This window comes from Mytilus galloprovincialis, chromosome 2, assembly GCF_965363235.1.
Source record: "Mytilus galloprovincialis chromosome 2, xbMytGall1.hap1.1, whole genome shotgun sequence".
Classification (NCBI taxonomy): Eukaryota; Metazoa; Mollusca; class Bivalvia; order Mytilida; family Mytilidae; genus Mytilus; species Mytilus galloprovincialis.
The window spans coordinates 11,199,016-11,221,344 of record NC_134839.1 but is presented as its reverse complement, the minus strand read 5'-3'; the positions used below and the strand labels follow the sequence as shown (position 1 = coordinate 11,221,344).

The 22,329-nt window shown below is 32.5% G+C and overlaps 1 protein-coding gene and 1 long non-coding RNA gene across 2 annotated transcripts; one reads left to right on the top strand and one right to left on the bottom strand.

The window, feature by feature from the left end:
- Nucleotides 1-5,181: 5,181 nt before the first annotated feature.
- LOC143062874 (uncharacterized) lies at nucleotides 5,182-22,247 on the bottom strand. Its single transcript, XM_076234691.1, has 5 exons — nucleotides 22,164-22,247; nucleotides 20,334-20,408; nucleotides 19,284-19,478; nucleotides 18,437-18,580; nucleotides 5,182-5,743 (listed from the first exon to the last, which is right to left on the bottom strand). The coding sequence occupies exons 1-5, from the start codon at nucleotides 22,233-22,235 to the stop codon at nucleotides 5,546-5,548; spliced, it is 684 nt and encodes a 227-aa protein (XP_076090806.1). The 5' UTR covers nucleotides 22,236-22,247; the 3' UTR covers nucleotides 5,182-5,545.
- On the top strand, nucleotides 9,633-12,455 carry LOC143062875 (uncharacterized). Its single transcript, XR_012974873.1, has 2 exons — nucleotides 9,633-9,725; nucleotides 11,886-12,455. It is a non-coding gene; the product is annotated as an uncharacterized LOC143062875 (long non-coding RNA).
- Nucleotides 22,248-22,329: the final 82 nt, after the last annotated feature.

The window sequence follows — 22,329 nt, the reverse complement described above, 5'->3', positions numbered from 1 at the left end:
ACAAACCAATAAAATTGATAGCAAAATTTTTCCTATAAAATATGTTCTGGCCCATCCACTAAATATTTAAAAAAAAGTTCTTGCCCATCCAAATATTTCCACAAAAAAAGTGCTTGCCCCGCCCCATTTTGCACCGGCCCATCCATCTGATAAATATTGAACGGTCCCTAAGTCTTAAATGACTTATACCACAGGCATTCAAATAATTCAGTGTTAAAGTTCTTGTGCTTAATACCGTTTCAACTGATTTTCATAGTTTGTTCTTATGTCGTAAAATTTCCCTCTCTCCAATAACCTGTTGTTTTAACGCTCACAACCATATTTAACACAACAGCATTCCTCATTGGCCACTCCAAAGCAAGGAGACTGTTTAACCATGATTTTCGTCGACTGCTATTGCGAAATACTGTTTTTGTTTATTGTTGTTCATAGTATAAATCAGGCATTTAGATTTTCTTGATCCCTATTAATCGGAGAACGGAACTCAAGCAGTAAACCTAAATATGCAAAAACAATATGTACTATATAAATTATAGTCAGTATCAATATAAAATTGAAGAAATCGTGTGAACACCAAACTTATAACTTTCCAACAGAAATCATGTGTAGTAATTGTAAGCAACATTGAGCAAGATTCATACCGTAAAGTAATATATTTAGGCGACAGTAGATCACCGAATTCAAATCTCGTAAATCATGTAAATGGATTAGAAAAAGACAACTCATTGTAAATGGATAAGAAAATGACAAATTAATGTAAGTAACAAAAAGATGGTGAATTAATTCACAAGGAGAGAGACATGGGTGCGTCTTCATGGTAAGCGTTTCCTACTTCCAATGCATTACCCGCCATTCGAATATACACTCAAAATATCACACTGGGAAAGGAGACACAATCGGTAAAATTGCCAATCAGACGACTTAACGGATATTTAAAGATATAGAGTAGGGCGCCCATATTCGCCGTTTTATGATTTTGGGGTGTAAAAACTTTAAAAAAAAAAAGCCACTTAACGCAAAGGATTGAAAAACGAACAACGATTTTCGGCAAATTTCCTGAATATAAAACACGATTTCAAAGAAGTATTTCTTAGTAATTCTTTGACTGTTTGGCCTAAAGTTCAGTTCTTTTCACCTTTGAAATGTCTGTTATTTATCTACAATTAAATTGATTTTATAAATATTGTTTAAGCTGCAGTTATTTGGTTTTAAATAGATGTGTAAAAACGGCGAATATGTGTCACCCTTTGACAAAACATCAGGAAATTTCAAATAGCCTTTAATCTAACTTTCCAGATGATTTTTTTTCAAAAGAAACACGTTTTAAAGCTCATCATATTTTGCCTTTAAAGTTATCTTCATATAGAAATATCAGTATACTGCATAAACATAATGACCTGAAAATAAACTGCAGAAAACATGGAAAGATATGGAGAAAATGAGCACCCCACTCTAGAATTAAAAGTGTTGCTAAAGAGATAAGACACCTTGACGGTCAACCAATATGTGTTGATGATAATAAAGTGTTGATTTCAGTCGTTCTTTTGACTCTGTTAATGTAGTTGTTTCGTAACGAGCACATTTATCTTTACGCATAGTGTGAACTTTCACGATCGTAACGTTTAAACTGAGATATGTAAATGCCATACGACAGAGTGTGATACCGCTGATAAGGTAAATTGACAATCGGAAAGTTGCAATCGCCACATTTGTCACAGATTTTAGTGTGAAGTTCACGGTAAATATGTGCCATTACCGAAGAACATATCAAGATATTAAGCAGGCCTTTTATATAAGGTTGTATTCTTAATATTTGTATTTTAATGCTTATCTTTAATAAGGCTTTTTATGAATTCTGCTTCAAATGAGTACAAAAACAATTGGTCGATAGTGGTGCACAACAGGTACTAATTGGAGTACCAATTGTTTTTACAGTTTCGATTCATCAAACTCGACAAGTATTTTGTCTATAAACAAAAGTTCATAGTTAACTATAATGTTTTCGCGTCAAATATTTCTTTTTTATTCGAGAAAAAGCATTTGATCTTTTTATCTCATGTTTCTTTATCCATCCAATTCGGGTATCAACAACAAATTTGCTACTATTTCACATACGCCCTTCACGATTCTATTTCCGGATTAGTCTTCAGAGTGTAATGATTACCATGCTGTTAAAATTAAGTATATGTACTGTAAATCATGGTTACAACTAGTACTGATATTTAATTAAAAATGTTATACATTGAAACCTGATCTTATTTGCAGAAGTCGCCGAGAACGATAGCATTTGGAATCTGATAATATTGACCATAATTAAAACCAAATGCAAAATGTTATACAGTGCGGAAGGTTTAAATTAGTACGAGTAAAAGGTTAAATGTATTATACACACCATGTACGCATATTTTTCTAAATAAATGAGGATTACAGATTTTAGATAAAAATTATTGAAAATGTTATAATGTTTTATCTCTAATATAAACTCAAATTATCATTGTGCATTTTCTTCATTCATTCAGTACGTAAAAATTGTTTGTTCGCCTATTTTACAACTCGTTTACATTTTTTCCAATGAATGCAGAGGTTTGTCTCAAGACTTCCACTACATTTATCAAATTTATGCATCAATCAATTCACAAGCCTCTCATCTGAAGCATTGGTGAGTTGTACGAAGGGCTATTGCCATTAGGGTCACAATGTAATTCCGGACACGTTCGTTAGAGCAACATGATGTCATAGGTTTGTGTTTACTGGGGCATAGAGCGACGTGTAATAGTTCTAAAGCGAGTTTCAATTCGTCAACTATGTTCAATAGGAACAAGCAATACTTATCATTTGTAATGAACTCGTCTGTTTAATGATTTTTTCAGAACATATGTTTACCTGTAAAATATACCATTACTTAACCAGTGTTCTTGAAGATTTGATCTACTTTTGAAAATATGTGTTGTGTTAACTGATCTTATTCGTATAGTACATTTTATTTTAATGTTTTACTAAAATTGATAATTCAATAACCGCATTTATTATTTTAAAAGCATCAGCAGAATAATGTTACCAGTAACTCTAAGGTGCCGAAGCCAAAGCAACGCATCGCTCCAGGGTACGTAAACAAACTGCAAATTTGAATTAGTTTCTCTAGCGAAAGAATGGATTTAGCTGTCATGAATTATATTCAGTGGGGGAAAGTGGACTTCTCTTCTGCAAAACTGTTTTTTAAATCAGATTCGCTGTCAATTTGACAAAATGTCGGACATTGTAAGAGTTGCATGTGAACAAAATAGGAATTTTCACAACTGATAAAATGTCCCACAAATATATGAAACATTTTTTTTTTCTCATTTTATATTCATTTCCTGGTACTACTTTAATTTCCTATACGTATCAACTTTCTTAGTTGAAAGTACAATAACAAAAATACTGAGCACCGAGGAAAAATTAAAACGGAAATTCCCTAATCAAATTTCAAATTCAAAGCTGACACACATCAACTGAATGGATAACAACTGAAATGAATGAGTGGTTTAAACGACCTATAATTCTCATGAGGTACAATCATTTTCTTATGTAGAAAATGGTGATTTTCTTATATAGAAATGGTGGACTAAACCAGGTTTTAAAGCTAATATAACCTCTTACTTATATGACAGTCGTACAAAATTTCATTACAATGACATCAATGTGTGAACAAAACAAACAGACGTAATAAGTAGAAATGTTAGAAAATAGGGGTACAGCGGTTAAAATTGTGTTAAAAACCAAAATGGCATATAGACAAAGCTCAAAAGCATAAACACAAAGAGAAGAATACAAAAATTTACATGGTTCCAATCCTCTCAGGAAAAGTTTACCTTAGATGAGTATGCAAATTTGTATATGTCTCATTTGGTCGTACATTACTTTACATGCTTTACTTGTTTAGATGTAACACAAGAGATGAAGACATTTAAAACTCTACAGATGCACGTTCGTGTTGTTAATATTGAAAATAAAAGTATGATGCCACAAGAAGCCGAAATGTCTTAATATGGTGAAGTGGAGATAACTCAAATTAACCATTTAGAAAAGACATGTCCAGTTTCAAAATAAACGTCTGTGCAACCAGGCATAAGCGTGATGCGTCGTAAAGGGTCTACTTCATCTTTACCACCAACCTTTGATTTACGAGAAAATCAAAATCAGAATTGACACAGTGCTGCATCATACTGGAAGCTCACCTGCCTAGTATTTGTGACCTTTAAGTACTGTTAAGTGAATGTCCACAACTCGCAAATTCTAAGTTTGGTTCACTATATTGAACACATGTATCCCTAAATGATACAACAGAAACAGTTAAGTCTGTTTCAAATCTTGACATACATCTAGAAATTAAGATAGAGAATCTATTGACAACAAAAATTTACGACGAAATTGATAATTTCAACTTATCATGTGTGAACTTTCCATTTCTATGTAGCAGATCCAAGCAGCGCTTGCATATAAAGTATATATCTCCCAATTGATACGGTTTTCCAGAGTTTGTATTTCTTGAAGTTAGTTACTTCCAAGGCAGCTATCTACCAATAAGTTCTACCTAGTGAAGTTAATGTCATGCCAATAAAATTTTACGAAAGTTTTCAAAAGTTGGTTTGACAATTTGGCCGTTAATTAATATCTTTTGCACATATGAAGAATATGTTCTAATCACAATGTGACATCACAAAATTATCGTAGAATTTGGACTTATATGAGCTGCACCGTAAATGCTAATTATTGGAGCTAGATCTGCTAAGTGTACCCCGAAGCTCCTGAATTCAAACCAATTTTTTGTGAATTTCTATTTGCTTAATCATTAGTTTTCTTATGTTGTGTTTTGCAAATTGCTAATTTGTCATTTTTAGTCGGTTTTATGTATTGACATGGCGTCGTCAGTGATTCATCACTAGTTCGAATATTCCTTTGGTATCTTCCATCACTCTTTTCATATGTACTGGTACCATTTTAAGTTTGCAGTTTATTTGGATCAAAAAGATGATGTTCCAGACACACAAAAAAGCATAACAATAACTCAATTCTTTGGACCCAGGTGTTAAAGGTCATATTAAAACCAAGCACTGCTACTACACATTCATACTAAATATCATAACTCAATGGTTTTTGGTTGGGACAAGGTTGTATGACAGCTTGAGGAAGAATAAATACTACTATAAGATAATGTCTTCCTTCATTGAAGGGAGACACAATTTTATTTCATTGACTGATAAACAATGATTGTGGAGTATTACTGTACTAATAGTAAACAGAAAACCAGTTTTTACAATATATATCAAATGTTAACAATTGTACACATTATTATAAATAACAAGAGTATCATACATTATTTACATCATTTATAAAAAAAATTACTGTGGGCTGCATGCTGATATATAAAGCATCCAGCAGTTTCTGTTGATTTGAAAGATGTTGGGTATAGGTCAATTAGACAACAAACCATACAAATGACACAATAATTGAATACACCAATTGCGTTCATTATAGTATTCAAAAAAAAAAAAATTTTTAAATTTTATTCCTGTTTCAATATTTGTTTCTGATGACCATTAAGTATGTTTTTGTCCAAAATGTTTTTCAGGTTAAAATAGCCAACGGAAGCGTTTGCTGACCATAAGGACAAGCCAAACATTCCAAAGTAAATATGCCACAAAGTCCATGATGATGTTGTAAACTGTGCATATATCTGTGCTGTTATAAGTCCACTGTTTCCCTATAATAAATGGAAATATCTAATTTACAAAATATCATCATAAAATAACACTTCAAAACGATATAAAAACATTTTATAAATTAACTTTATTCAAATCATTTTTCTGTATTTACCTTAATTCATCAGGAGTGTTTAAATCTGAATATTAGAAAGCCAAAGATATACATTTTTACAAGTCAGGGGAAAATCACTTATTAAAGTAGCAAATTCAAAATTTTGTCACAAATTGGGATTTTGTATTCTTTCTTAAAGGGATAATTCGCGAATTTTCACTTTTTATCTTATTTTGTTCATAATACCATAAAAAACATATTCACCAAGTTTTATTTTGATATGAAATCTAATAAAGGAGAAAATTGGGAATTATTAATTTTATTTCTTGAAACTTCCTGACTTATGTGACGTAGTTTAAGTCTTTGATGCATGCCGGGAGTGAAAATATCTCATTTAAGTCTTGTTCGTTAACCATCTAATAACGCCATTTAAAGCGCATCGACGACTTTTGGTGTAGCTATTAACCAACGAAAAATAAGTGATAGCCATGGAACTTTTAAAATTAGATCGTGTGGATATTTTAAATCGAATTTTAATAATAAAATTAATTCATACAAGAGAACATTTTTATGATTTTTTCTACAAATACTTTAAACAAACATATGAAGTTGACATGATCAATAGTGTAATAAAAATACACGTTTGTATTTTGACCTTTTTGCTTCATTCCAGCAAACATTTTCACTTGCTTGTACGGAGGAAATAAAATGTGTATTGTTTTGTGACACCTAAAGAATGTTGAGTGCGTCGGTTAACTCAAGGTAATTAAAGGATTAGCATTATGTAATTCTAATCCTTTGATCCGCATTCAGTGAAATCTAGGCGTCACGGTTTACTGGCTTGAAGGTGTGAACAACATTTCGTATGAATTGAAAACGGGAGTCAGTCAAAGTTTTAGACACAGAAATCAAGGACTTATATAGACGTCCCTGCAGAAATGTAAAAAAAAGTTAATTAATTAACGGGAATAATAAGGTCGCACAATAACTGGATAGCTGTTGTATATTTTTATATTTTGCATAAGCATGCTCAGATCACTTTTAAATGAGTTATGACTTTTGATTAATTCAATAACGATAAAATACTTTATTATTTTAATTAAAGTATAAATTTATAATAAAAATAGCCTTCTAATTACGAGTGTATGAACCAAAAATTGTACTATTTTAGATTAGGATCGGCAGCCTTAAATATTTCAAACAGATCATTAACAATTGCAATTATATAATTTAGTCCATCCAAAGTTATCTTAAATTACCTATTTAGGAATTAATGTTTTCATCAAAATATTTCAAATCTCACAAAGCACGAATACTTCAGATATTTGATAATTTTTTTAAAAAATTGACAGAAAATTTAAGAATCTTTTTGGAATGGAATCGAAATTTACGAACATATATGCTTTTCAAGTGTGAAAAACAAAAACATTTTGTTTTACATAATCGGGAATGTCCTTAACAAAATAGTCTTCGTCTCACACCGTAACTATATCGGGCCCAATTATATATAATACTTTAGCTATTTGACCAACAATGTATAAAAAAAAAAAAAACAGAACGAATTTAATGTCATCTTTCCCTATTGTTTAATGTTATTATAAGTCTGTTTCAACTGGCAAGAATACCTATAAAGCGGACAAGCAGTTTGTTCTTTAAATTGCTGTCATTGAATATCAAGAAAGAAAATAAATCCCGAAATTGATTTGAAACTTTGATACTCTATAGTTTTCCTGGAAAATATTCACATCCCTTGGGGATTATTAGTGTACGTCCAGTTGCGTACATATAACATGCATGTCGGAACAATTGTGATGATGACGAATTTCTTCTTTTATTCGAGAACAATCTAATTGATATATAAATGTCCATAAAGAAAGTTATATATCGACCTGTATTTAAATCTCTTCTTCTTCTTCTTTTGGTATACAATAGTCTTTCGACATTTGATGATTACATACTGTTGGCATACGTGGACTAGTCCACTAACAAAACTTTTACCACAATTTACACAAAATGTATGTTTCTTTCTTATGTACAATGTATACATGTATATATTTGAATTTGCGCCATAGTTCCGTAACTTTTTATCCTGGCGTATATACGATGGTCGACAAGTGCGTACATTTTTTTAAATCAAAATTTCTGGTATGGTCCGATCTGTCCTTCACCATTGACAAAAAATATGTATATAGATTTTTATTTCATCAAATTTGTTGTTTATTTTTAGGTATTATCTATATTTTTATAAATAATTTTCTTTACACCAGAAATTTTATTCATAAACAAGCGTATGAGCAAGGATTTGTATAGTTAGACTAACTATACAAATCCTTGGTATGAGTTTAGTAATGACTAGTATATAATATCACTTTCGGACACGCAAGATAGAGATGCATATTATACACCTATAATAGTTCAAAATGGAAAGTTATAAGTTATTGGCCGTGTACACTGACCAATACCCTAAGAAGTGAAACGATGCATGAATTTGCAAGCTCGACAGGAAATCGCTTGAATATCTGGACGTGTCACACCCCCTGCAATACCTTTGGGAGTAATACCTTTAGCCATGCAGGTGATCAGTGGAGCGAAGATCCTAATTTATTTGAATAAAGTTTATTACATAAAAGAATTATGAACTAATTAGATTTCCGAAAACAATTCAAGTTTCACGGAACACTTATTTATGATTTGAAACTTTTACTTTTTAACAAATTCCAATATTATCATTATTGTTAAAAATAACAGATCATGGTTATTAAAAAAAAAGATAAGAAAATTTTCTGTATCAACTTAGTTATAGTTAACTAGTCGGATAAAACAACCGTACGATTGACAAGATATCAACACGCAATTACGACTACATCGGGTTACTGTAGTTTTGGTCCTTAGACATATCTTGGGAGCAATTCGGAGAAGGTAACAAAATGGCCGACCGGAGAGAATTGATACTCTAAATTTAAAATCGATGGTGATCTCTTATCAAGCAGAATAAAACTTTAATATTCATGAATTTGAGCATTTTTATACAGAATGAACATAATATCAATTTTTGATTTTTTTGCGAAGTTTCCCTTTAAGGTGGCTCACCCCAATAGTGACCCCCGGTAGAATTTTTTTATTTTCACATATTCTGTAGATTTTTTTATGCTGAATCCAAAAATGCAAAGAAAAAAGGGGGTCACCAGGCTCGTTTTCTCCTCAAATTGAACCGAAATGTGCGATTTTGACCCTATTTCCAAACATGCCCACCCTTCCAACAATAACCGTTACATCAAATTCAAAGACTTTTAAAACCAAGTCAGTATGATTTTTATGTGAAAAAACATTAGAATTTGAAATGAAAACCTTTTCCTTGGTTGTTTTTGACTTAAAAATCCTTTTATTTTCAGATTTATGTCTAAATTTTGCATTTTCTAATTTTAGTTTAAGGCAAAAAATATTGGTTTAATCGATTTTTCGTAAAATTTCCCCGGTAGATTTTTTTAAAAAACAGATATGTCAAAGCTATGAACTTTTCGAACACTTTAAGGTAAAATAAAATGGGGGTCACCAGGCTTTTAAAAAAGTTACGAGCTTTTGTTTAACCCCTCTACCCCATAAGGTCTGATTTCATTGCACTCCATTAATTACTTAATTGTGAATTCTTTATTGATGGCTTTAATAAAATAATGTTTGTAATTATATCAATAAACGATGGCTGAATATAAATGTGGTTATCGTATTACTGTTTGTTATCAAAAAGTGAAATTTTGATTATTTTGGTGAAATACGGTAATTTTGTCTGGCGCGAGTTGCTTCCCTCTAATTTGGCGCCATTATCGGACCAGAGGAATTTCAAGGGCGCCATTACCGAGCAGCATACTATATTGATGAATACGACCATGTACATGCATAACAGACATTGTGGCGAATATACGACGATGAAGGTAGGGTTATTACATAAGAAAACATAGATTTCGATATATTAGGCAGCCAAATGTTATCAGTATAACGAAAAATACACACTTGGGGGTTGTCTCAAAATACTCGCTACTGTTGAAAATCACTGCGGCTGAAACCTTGCACGGGCTCAATTTCTGGTCCATGTTTAATATTATAGATCGTTACAGCTGGTATGTTATTTATGTGTTTATTTTACCTTTTACAGACAAGTTGTAAACATGTCTGGCCAGTTTTGCAAAATATCCGTGTGCAAACGGCCGAAGAGGAAGGGATGACATCTAGCCTACTGTCATTTTTACGCTACCGTTGACCGTTAGTGTCAATGAATTAGTCTTTTTTAATCATCATTTTTAATATCTAATTTCGTAGCCAAGTTAGGTTCATATTAGTCCGAGATTAGCCCCAGCTTGTCTGGCAAAACAGCCGTTGGACGTCAGAGAAATCTCGGACTAGGGTCATATGAATGTGGGGTACCCCATAACTTCCATCGGGACAGTATCTACTCCTTGACCCCAACTATATTTCCCTTCCCATTTTACTCTAAACCCCCCCCCTTTTACTTCAATTCTTCCATCTCCTTGCCCCAAGACAAAATATATTTCAAAGATACCCCCTTTTCTCTGATCCCTCATTCCCCTGTCTCCTTACCCCTGTCCACCCCTCTATTAAGGTCTAGGGTTTGATTGACTTGTTTATTTTCTTGAGAATATGATATAATTGGCCTAATTTGTAAATGATAAACCCTACAGTAGGAGGCAGTACATCTAATATCGAGGGATTCATCTTTATCAATCACAATTTGTTTACCATTAACCCCCCCCCCCCCTAATTCTGTTAGGTATACAAAAATGATAGAAGTATCAGGGTTAAACATGTACAGAATGTGGCCATCAGTATTTGTCACCATATATATTGTATATAATGTAAAAAAGAAGATGTGGTACGATTGCCAATGAGACAACTATCCACAAAAGACCAAAATGACACAGACATTAACAACTATAGGTGTATACATTTTTTCAAAAAAAAATATTTTGGATTGATTTTAAGCATCCTGGTACCAATAGAAGCAGTATTATCACAGGTTTATTTTTTGGTTATATTTTTTTGTGTCTCATTTTCATTATTTTCTGTTCAGAAATTCGATATACATGTTTATCCATATTGGTATTATTTTAGTAGGTTTCTCTATATGAATTGGATTTTGAATAAAAAAAGCATATTCACCTGAGAAAGTGTTATTCACTGCGCTTAACGTCACACGCTTTTACATGCAACGTTATGGATAAATGTTTCATGTAAAAAAAAAAAAATTGGTATATGTTTGTCATTAGATACATTTTCTTCTCTCAGACTATGGAATAAAACAATTACTGTCTTTTGTTTGGGTAAATATGGGGTTTTATTGACTTTTGAAAAACTGATATTCACTTCGGCCATCGGCCTCAGTGAATATCATTTTTTCAAAAGTCAATAAAACCGCATATTTACCTCATCAAAAGACAGTAATTGTATAATATTCAACCAAATTAAATTATAAAAAAATATTTTATGTGTTCTTAAGGGAAAACAAAAATATATGAAAACGAACCTATTATCAAATAAACACATGTTAATTTAGACCATTTTAGTTCTTTTAAGGTTACCCTTGCATGGTCAGTCTTATCAAACTTGCATGTACCTCCCAAATTTGGTTTCTGTTCTCCAACTTCAGTTTGCCTCTACCAATGTTATGAAACTAATACACAATTAACATGATTAATGCATATATATATATGCTTTAAGCTTACTACATTGTACCATCAAACACACATGAAGTTTGAATTTTTGGTGGGGTCGCTTTTACTTTTCTAGAGTTATGCCCCTTTACAAATTAAAAAAAATGCTGAAATTTTGTTCCTTTCTTTAACACAAGTTTGCTTCATCCAAATGTTCTGAAACTTATATGTAATGCTTACTACAGCAACACTCAGATCAAGTACAAATTTGGGTGGTGTCACTCTTTTCATTATTTATATGGAAGCGGCTGCTCATCTGTGTCCCATGGACACATTACCATTATGAACTAGTCTACATCTATATATGCTTTTGAATGTCAATAATTGTTGATTTTCTGACAGAATTACTCTGATATTTAATTTCAGGCTGCAAGTACATTTGTACATGTACATTGCAAATGGAAGGAGTGAGCTTGGAATGTTCAACTTTACTTGGAAACTATTGGCAAAGTACTGACAGAATTTCATGAGAAGCCAGTATCATATTCTAGTCTTGCAACCGGAAACTATGCGTAAAGTGCTGAAACTTAAGAACAACATTCTACATGTATATATGCAATATGTGTTGCCACAATCCACTTAAGGAGCTAAGATCACCTATAAATTGGAACTACATGTATATGCTTTAGTGCTGTCAAAATCCTTTAAAAAATCAAATCATTAGGACCTACTTCACCTATATACATAGCTACCTGTCCCAATGATGAATACAGATCATATATATGAGTCTACTCTTATAAAAAAAAACAGTGAAGGAGAATAAAAATAATGAAAATATAGAGCTGATCAGCTAATTATTGTACATGTACATGATGTATAAATGGCAACAATTCTTACATGTATACTAGTACATTGAAATTAATTATATTAATAGATGTTTTATAAATTTGATCTCATAGATATTAGAGGAATAAAATCAATCACGTTTCAAAAATTTGATTTAGTTGAGCATTTTTTTTTACGCCAATTTTCAGGACATATTATGGTATATACCATTGACTGTCCGTCGTCAGCATGTCGGACATATACTCAAAAATAATAAATACTAATAGGTACATGTAGTAGATAAACTATTTGCCTGAAATAATTTACAATTCTGTCTGGCAATTGTCATTGACCACATAATCTGTATGGTTCATTGGTCAACAGTAAGTCCTCTTTTAATATGCTATATAATATTGTGTAATCAATAGGTCATCTTCATGTATATTTGGTGTATAAAATGATTATTAAATGTATTATAACAAATTAAAATATCAAACAAGTGAAACTGCGAGCTACTGCTCACTGATGATACCCCCGCCGCAACTGGATAATATTAATAGTGTAAAAATATGCAAGTGTTCGGTAAACAGGAAGTTGTCAAGTGATGAATCTGAAAACGCATCACACGGTATAGCTGACTTATATAAATCCTGAAACCAAATTTCAGAAATCCTTGTATTGTAGTTCCTGAGAAAAATGTGACGAAAATTTTCAACTTGGCTATCATGTGTAAAATCATACAAGTGTTCGGTAAACAGGAAGTTGTCGAGTGATGAATCTGAAAACGCATCACACGGTATAGCTGACTTATATAAATCCTGAAACCAAATTTCAGAAATCCTTGTATTGTAGTTGCTGAGAAAAATGTGACGAAAATTTTCAACTTGGCTATCATGTGTAAAATCATACAAGTGTTCGGTAAACAGGAAGTTGTCAAGTGATGAATCTGAAAACGCATCACACGGTATGGCTAACATATATAAATGTTGATACCAAATTACAGAAAGATTGGATGTGTAGTTCCTGAGAAAAATGTGACGAAAATTTTCAACTTGGCTATTATGTGTAAAATCATACAAGTGTTCGGTAAACAGGAAGTTGTCAAGTGATGAATCTGAAAACGCATCACACGGTATGGCTAACATATATAAATGTTGATACCAAATTACAGAAAGGGTGGATGTGTAGTTCCTGAGAAAAATGTGACGAAAGTTTCATGGGACGGACTGACTGACGGACGGACTGACGGACTGACGGACGGACTGACGGACGGACTGACGGACAGACAGAGGTAAAACAGTATACCCCCCTTTTTTAAAGCGGGGGTATAATAAGAGGATGTGATATGATTGTAAATGAGACACAAGAGACCAAATAACACAGAAATAACTATACCTGTAGGTCACCATATGGACTTCAACAATGAGTAAAACATATTCTGCATAGTTGGTTTTAAAGGTCTCGAAATGACAAATGAACAATTTAAAACATTTCAAATGAGAAAACTAATGGGTGATTTATGTACAAAATAATAAATGAATAACAAATATGTCTGTCTTGCAGGGTTTATCTGAACTTAACCTCATTTTCATGGACTTGTCTTTTCTTGAATTCTAAATATGTTTCAAAATATTTGGTTGATGGGATGATTGTTACAGAGTCCGACATAGGGTGGGGGTTCATTAGTGGATTATGAAGCCAGCCCCGCTTTGGCAGTCAGTCCCCACATTGCCACTAGAGAAATAAAATAACTAAGAAAAAAAAATGGTATCAGAAAAAAATTAAATCACGATAATTTCCTGTCGATATGCACATCTACATAGTATGTCCTTATTATCTACAAAGTTTCATGAAATTCTGTTGTGTGGTTTCAGAGGAGTTTCGATGACAAGCTGTTTGCAGTAGTATACTGCAGCAAATAAGTTCAAAGAGGCGCAACTCCTAGAAAAATAATTTGTAATTTCCTGTCGATATGCACATCTACATAGTATGTCCTTATTATCTAAAAAGGTTTTATGAAATTCTGTTGTGCGGTTTGAGAAGAGATGCAATGACAAACTGTTGCAGTAGTATATTGAAGCAAATAAGTTCAAAGGGGCCTTACTCCTAGGAAAAAAATATGTATATCTAAATAGTATGTCCTTATCTAAAAAGGTTTCATAAAATTCTATTGTGCGGTTTGAGAGGAGATGCGATGACAAACTTGCAGTAGTATATATAAGCAAATAAGTTCAAAGGGGCATACATTTTGTTACTCCTAGAAAAAGTTTGAATCGTAATTTCCTGTCGATATGCACATCTGCATAGTATGTCCTTATTATCTAAAAAGGTTTCATGAAATTTTGTTGGGTGGTTTGAGAGGAGTTGTGATGACAAGAAACAGGACTGATAGACTGGCTGATGGACGGACGGATGGGTCAAAAATGTTATACCCTGCGCCACTTCCTTGTGTAGGGTATAAAATAGGAAGATGGGGTATCATTGTTTATGAGGCAACTCTTCACCAGAGACCAATTTACATAGAAGATAACAATTATGTCCCCGTACGGACTTCAACAATTACTATAAACTGATATACCACATAGTCAAACAAATAAAAGTCCCAGAAATTACGTTTTTTTTATATGACTGCACATAATGAAAATTAAAGTTGTGCATACTGAATGATCACTGGCAAGTATTTCAAGCATAATACGGATGAGAACATGCAGATAAGTATCAATTATGAAAGTTATGCAAAGTAAGACGGGAGCTAGGTATATGGACTGCCATAAAAAAAAAATGAATTGACAATTACGCTTGGTGCATGTATAGGCAAAATTCCCCTTTTTTACCCTACGAGGCTTCGTATGTATACATCCAGCTGTTTGAACATTCTGTATAATCAAAGGGTCATATGTCAGATTAGTCATATTTCTATGTTAACCATACGATATGAAAATAAGCAGATGTGGTATGATTGCCAATGAAACAACTATCCACCAAAGTTCATATTTAAGATCATTTAAAATTCAATATTATAAATAAAAAAAAAACATTGTCTCCTTTTATCATCACGCATAGATCGATGATTAGTTATGCATTTCTTTGCCAGGGTAAGATCAAATCAGTGATCACAAACAAAATTGTCATTCACATTTTTTGCCGCATTGACATCACTCAACTATATTTGTGATCATTTGTTTTAATCAAGAACTTTCCTTATTAGCTTACCTTTTAAAAAAGCATGTCAAAAATTAAGATAGAAGTTAAAGTTTGCCAACATCACCGGCTAATATAGCGTTCTTGTGTATACAGGGCGTAGTTTTTAAATTACAATCCAAACTTTTCCTGAACCTAGTAGTAGTATAGATTTTTTTTATATATAAAGTCTTTAGTAGTGTTTGAGACTGCCCGGCACGCTGCGGATGTATGTCCTAGCAAAATCGCGACATGGTGAAACCAAAACTTTTGCGGTTCTCCGCAAAGCATGCAGTATTTAGGAATTATATCATAGACCGATATATAAGGTCGGAATACTAGGCCAGTCCCGGTTACTTTTGACAGTGATGGATCCAGGGGGAGGGTTCCGGGTTCCCCCTTTTTTGGACGATCAATGCCTTTGAATGGGGAAATATAGTTGGAACACTCCCTTTTTGTCCTGGGTTGGGAACCCCCTTTTAAAATGGCTGGATCGCCCGATTGATCGTTGCTGGATCCATTAGTCTATTTTAATAACATTCAGTGCTCTGATTCAATTATTTTAGTTTAAATGCTGATATTTCTTTTTTTTTAATATGAACTCGGTTGACATATTGATAGATACAACAGAAAATTGCAAGTCAACAAAATAACAATTCACAAAATAAGTAATAGAAAAGCATCATAAAAATAGAAAACATTGGCCCCGATTTCTTAGATTATAGGACTTAGTCTAGTCAATCTAATTAAAAACCGATCTCTCATTGCTCCTGTTTCTGATATGTCGCGTGGGAGATCTAACGAAACCCGCTTTGAGGTCACATGTGAGTGACCTCGTAGGTGTGTCTTTTTCGACCAATGAAATTGAGTCTTCCACGATCTTGGAAGTTTAACGTAAGGCAAAGGGATGTAACTCATTTTATTTACGACGAAATTGTCAGTCATAATAATTCATAAACTTTTTTGATTGGCTTATTAATAGGTCGTCAACTCATTTGCATATCTTTATAAATTCATGACTTTTAGTTCACTCACATGTGACCTCAAAGCCGGTTTCGTTAGATCTCCCACGCGACATACAGTGGCGGATGCAGGAATTTTCGAAAGGGGGGGTGCTAGCCAAGGGCAAAGGGGGGGTGCAGGGGGGGTGCAAACATATGTCCCGATTCAAATGCATTGATCGGCCAAAATAAAGGGGGGGTGCGGACCCCCGGAACCCCCCCTCTGGATCCGCCACTGACATATCAGAAACAGGAGCGATGAGAGATCGGTTTTTAATTAGATTGTAGTCTAGTGTTCCGGAAATCATGGAATTGTGATACGAGAAAAATTATCAGATGATTTTCGTGCAGGTAAACAAATCTTTAAATGAAAATGTTAAGTATTAAGTCTGTTAGAAAATTGGCATGTTCAAATTTGTTTTGGTATAACTCTAATTATCAAAATATTGCAATGGAAAAATATATCGCATACTCGGGAATAAACTCCTAAAAATACTTGGAAATAAAGATATTTCAAGTTTTAAATATATTTATGACAGAAACAAACTGTTATAAAACGCCAAACGGATTATAGCAGGATAACAAACCCGCCCCGATGTTTTAAACCATACTATACGGGCAGAGACATATATACACATATATGTCTCTGATACGGGTCACAAGTTTGCCTGTTTTTGAAAGCTGTACGATGACATGAAGTTGTTTACATCGCTATCATTTGTTTACAGTTAATCATTGCGTCATTGGCAAAACATTTTCAAAAATAAATATCCAAGACATCAATTAATTCAACTGGTATTTAAGTGAATTCAAAATATGGTATGAACGGACCCAAGAGGCGACCGTGTAAGATGAGAATGCGTTTTGGGAGCGAAGCGGCACCAAATACCGTCGACGTCATTCATGTGACTTTGTCAGTATTTATATATTCTTTTTTTTTTTAATGTTATGCTTAAATCATGTATATTTTTCTCCTTTTAGACTTTTATGCGAAAAATGAAGAAAGCACTGTGAATTTCTGACCGTTCGTATTTCCCGTTTTGAAGAACGTTTAGCCTCGCTTGTTTACATCGTCAAGGGTGCTTTCATACACGCCCGCGTTCCAAGGTCGTCAAAGCTATTTTTGAGAAGACCCCTTAAAGCGACAGTTTCCAAGGCACTCATCGTAAGAAACATGCGTTAAAATATGCGCATTGGTAAAGGGTCGAGCCACCTTAAATTTTATGTTCATGTTTTTAATGCAATCCTTTAGCTGTAAATTCTATATTTGTTCAAAAAATGCTATAATAAAGGCTTTACATAATGAACTGATACTTTCTTAAAAAAAATTTCCCAGCAGTGTGAGTAATTTTCCTGTTTTTCCAGGTTTATCTTACAGATTATGTAATAAAATTTATCTGTTCGTTATCATTACTTCACTGTTTTCGAGGGTGTTGAAATTAGTGGGGGTATTTAAAGTAAAAATACTTAAAAAAGTGATTTTTTTGGAAGAAAATAGAGGGAAGATACAATGTACTTAAATGAGTGATTTTCATGTCATTATCCATTGTTTAATGATAAAATTTGTAAAATACCATGCCAACTTTTGAGAAAATGGCATTAAAAACTATAAGAAGACTGTGATTCAAATGATCAGCATTTCACATGTCACTGGCATTCACACAGATTTTAAATCTTTTAAAAAACAGTTCCTTCTATCATATGATACCATACTTTATTGACTAATTTTCATACACATTTAGATTTACATTACTATAACTAAGTATACCTAAATGACAAACGATGGATGCAAAGATAGAAGAGAAGCTCATCCTGATCATGTGAACTAAGAAAAGACATAAGATGATTTTGTTATTGATCCCACATAAATAGGCTTGTATGTAATTTATGAAATCAGCTTTTAAACATTTTATATTCTATAAAGAATTCCAAAGAACAGTTTCTTTCCTTCAACTACTGTTGTATCCTTACCATTACTCTTGACACAAAATGCCAAATTTTATCAATATTCTGTGAAAACTGCAAACTTTTCCAAGCAATTATTCCTGTATTGAACACAAATGCAGCCATCATTCTTATCAATGTACAATGAAGATGATTCAGAGTCTTTGTAGTCTAAAATATAGAATTTTAAAAACTATGGAAATTAGAAGAAAGTTATATTATAGAAAATATTAAAATGCTTTGCTGAGCACAGCCTGATCTGATACAAATGCAGAGGTTGAACCCTAAACAGTTGGGGCAAATTTGGACATAATATCCAAGCTTGATACTGTCTAAATTTGGATTGTGATAACAATTTTGACATAATATAAGTTTCTGACACACAATCAATGTGGTCAAAGATCTAAACAATCTATTTCGCAATACTGTGCAATTGAAGAATTCTTCTTGAAAAATTTTGAAAAGAAATTAGGAACCCCTTTAAAATATTAGATCACCCCCCCCCCCTTTCCCAATGAGCAATTACCCCAAAACTCAATCTCAGCCTTTCTGTGTAGTATGGAACCTTGTAGTACAATTTTAGAAAGATCCATACACTAAACACAAGTTATTGTCCATAAACTACAAAAATTCTTGTTTTTGGCCTTACTTCCTAAACTGTTGGTACCATAATAACCCCCAAAAATCAATCCCAACCTTCCTTTTGTGGTATTGAACCTTCTTGTAAAATGTCATAGAAATTCATTCACTTAAACTAAAGTTATTGTCCAGAAACAAAATGTGTCTTCGACAAAAATTGGTATTCAACAAATAATAATGAATACACGGAAAAATGTATGGTTTTCATATTATTTATTATATCTAAAAGTATTACCTGAAATCCAAGCATTAACCTTGGCATTACAAAGAAACTAATGCCAAACAAAAAACACTGTACAAAGTCAGACTTCAGATAAAAATCAGCTTTAGATAAAGTGGTGGTCATCTTTCCCAAATCTGTAACTTTCAATGAGTAAACAAAGTTTCCTAGCAACCATAAACAGTCTCCATAGATACCAAAGAGAAGAGCCTATAAAGAAAATGCAACACATCAAATATGACATTATCATGATGGCAAAACAAATAAAAACTACTTATTACCATGACTACTACTAGGGAATTACTGTACATTTTTTGTGTATCCTATATATTACACTATCAACGATTTCTCATTTATTTTCATGCTAATAACATTATTTGTTATATCAACCTTTTTGCACTTAAAATTTGTACATAGAAGCAATATACATGATATAAAATGGTTTTGTGTTGTGAATTCTTACACTTAAAACAGATCTAGGAATGCAAATAAATGAAGTCATCTGCAAATAAATGGAGTCATCTGCAAAACATTTATATTATAATAAAAAACAAGAACGTGTCCATAGTACACAAATGCCCCACTCGCACTATCATTTTCTATGTATCGTGGACCGTGAAATTGGAATAAAATCTCTTATTTGGCATTTAAATTAGAATGATCACATCATAGTGAACATGTATACTAAGTTTCAAGTTGATTGGACTTCAACTTCATCAAAAACTACCTTGACCAAAAACTTTAACCTGGAAAGGGACAGACGGACAAACAAACGGACGGATGAAGTGACGGATGAACGGACAGACCAGAAAACATAATGCCCCTCTACTATCGTAGGTGGGGCATAAAAATACCTGTCACACTATATTTGTACAAAGTGGATTATAGTACTTTTTGGTGAACACAAATAAATTTATTAGTTAAAATTTAATTTCATTCTTCAAACAGAGGCACTTAATTATTCTCTGACAGGCCCTCCACTGTTACTAAATAAACACAGAATGTACAATCTGGGACTATTATTCTAGCGTTTAATAGTCCCAGTTACAATGATTTATCATTTACCTGTTTATTCCACTTGATGGATTTTGAAACTTGAAAATAACCATGCACCCTTGCCATAACATATAGTGACACTCCCTGCAAAAGTAATTAAACAAACTGATATAAAGTTGATAGACTTTCATAGAAAATTAAAATTATTATCAAATAAATTAATTGAATAAATTATTGAAAATTTATCTTCGCTACACAAATGAAGACCTCCAATGTGTTGTTGCATTACTCATGTACACTAATATTAGTCCAGTCAAACTAAGTTTGAACCTCAAACTAATTCAAACAGAATCTAGTTCTAATCTATAGCAGTTAGCACCAAAATATACATGATATACACAGAAAAAAATTCATAAAATCTAACTTGAGGAAAACTCAAAATCAGCATTTTTAATTTCTTATTGAAATTAACATAGGAAAGGGAGATAACTCTGCAAAAATGAGTCTTTTTTTTTTGGTCAGTTTTTGGTTGATTTTCTTAAAAACCATGTAAAGTATAATACTTTGATGGGGTTATAAGTTGGTACCTTTTATTTGACTACATTATATAATCACCTGCTAATGAAATGTACAAAACCAAAATGTTACAGGTATTTTAGCTTTTTTGCACAATTTTCATTAAAGAAATTGCAAATTTATGACTTTGTGACCATTTTGAAAAAATAATTTGAATATTTGGATTGTTTATGTCTATAAATTATATTTGTTCAGCATCTACCTTGTTTCAAGATACTTTAAACCACAAAAAGAAGAATAGATGCTCAATTATTTTTTTTTAAATTTTAGATGCTTTACCTTCACAAGTTGAAAATCAAACTATTGAATTATGAAATCTAGGTTGTAGCTTGATTAAAAATATGAAAACCCCTTTAAAGTTGTTTGTTATACTCTAAAGACGGCTAAAATAACAAAAAACAATACATTCTGTTGAATACAAGCGGTAAAGTTATAAATTTTGTATCAATTTTTATTGATATTTCTACCTTTTTTGCAGAGTTATCTCCCATTTCAATGAAAATCTCCATAGGGTACAATGCTAAAGATTAAAACTTAAAAATCTTCTGTTGCAATTACTTCAAGGTTCGGGTCAAATTTATGCTATATTGACTGGACTAGTATAGCCAATTGTCTGAACTCTGGTGGATTGTTGTTTCATTTGCAATCATACCATATATCATGTTTTCAATTAATCAGTTTATTTTAATTCAAACATTATGCATCAATATAAGTTTTGCTAACTAAGCTACAAATACACATTGAATTGTTTCAAAAGTTTTCATATTACATATTACATATGACATACAATGTATGACCAAAAAAAACAAGGAGAAAAATGATTAAAACTCATTTCTCCTTCAAAAACTCCATGAACACATGAGAATCTTCAGCTCCTCTTTTATGTCATAAGCATTTGGAATCTACTACTTTAATGTTTGGATGAGTATGCGTTTGCTTAGATATCATTTTATCTCATTCGAATGCTTGTTTTGAGGTGTTCAGTTGATAAAATAAAGAAAAAAAGAATATCTAAAAAAACGGCATAAAAAAATTTATGAAATCAGATATACATGTACAAACCCCAGTCCACACCTGCATATGCAGTCATTTAGTCAAGATTTGTTTATTAATTTAAATCAAAGGTCAGTTATACAATCCTTATTCTTGTGTTTCAACTAATGGTGTATGGATGGTGTACGATGATACTCACCACAACCCTCCCCCACAGTATAACACTTTTAATGTTTTGATCTTCTGACTTCCTTGCTAGCCAAGCAAACATTGTACTACTGAGAAGCATTATACCACACATTCTGTACATGGACATCCTCTAATACTTACCACAACCCTCCCCCACAGTATAGCACTTTTAATGTTTTGATCTTTCGACTTCCTTGCTAGCCAAGCAAACATTGTACTACTGAGAAGCATTATACCACACATTCTGTACATGGACATCCTCTAATACTTACCACAACCCTCCCCCACAGTATAGCACTTTTAATGT

Coding starts and splice junctions, on each gene's coding strand:
- LOC143062874 (XM_076234691.1), bottom strand. CDS start 22,235: ATGTTTGCTTGGCTAGCAAGGAAGTCGAAAGATCAAAACATTAAAAGT. Junction 18,581..19,283: donor GGTTAATGCTTGGATTTCAG/GTAATACTTTTA, acceptor TCTATATTTTAG/ACTACAAAGACTCTGAATCA. Junction 5,744..18,436: donor ATTTTGTGTCAAGAGTAATG/GTAAGGATACAA, acceptor CATTTATTATAG/GGAAACAGTGGACTTATAAC.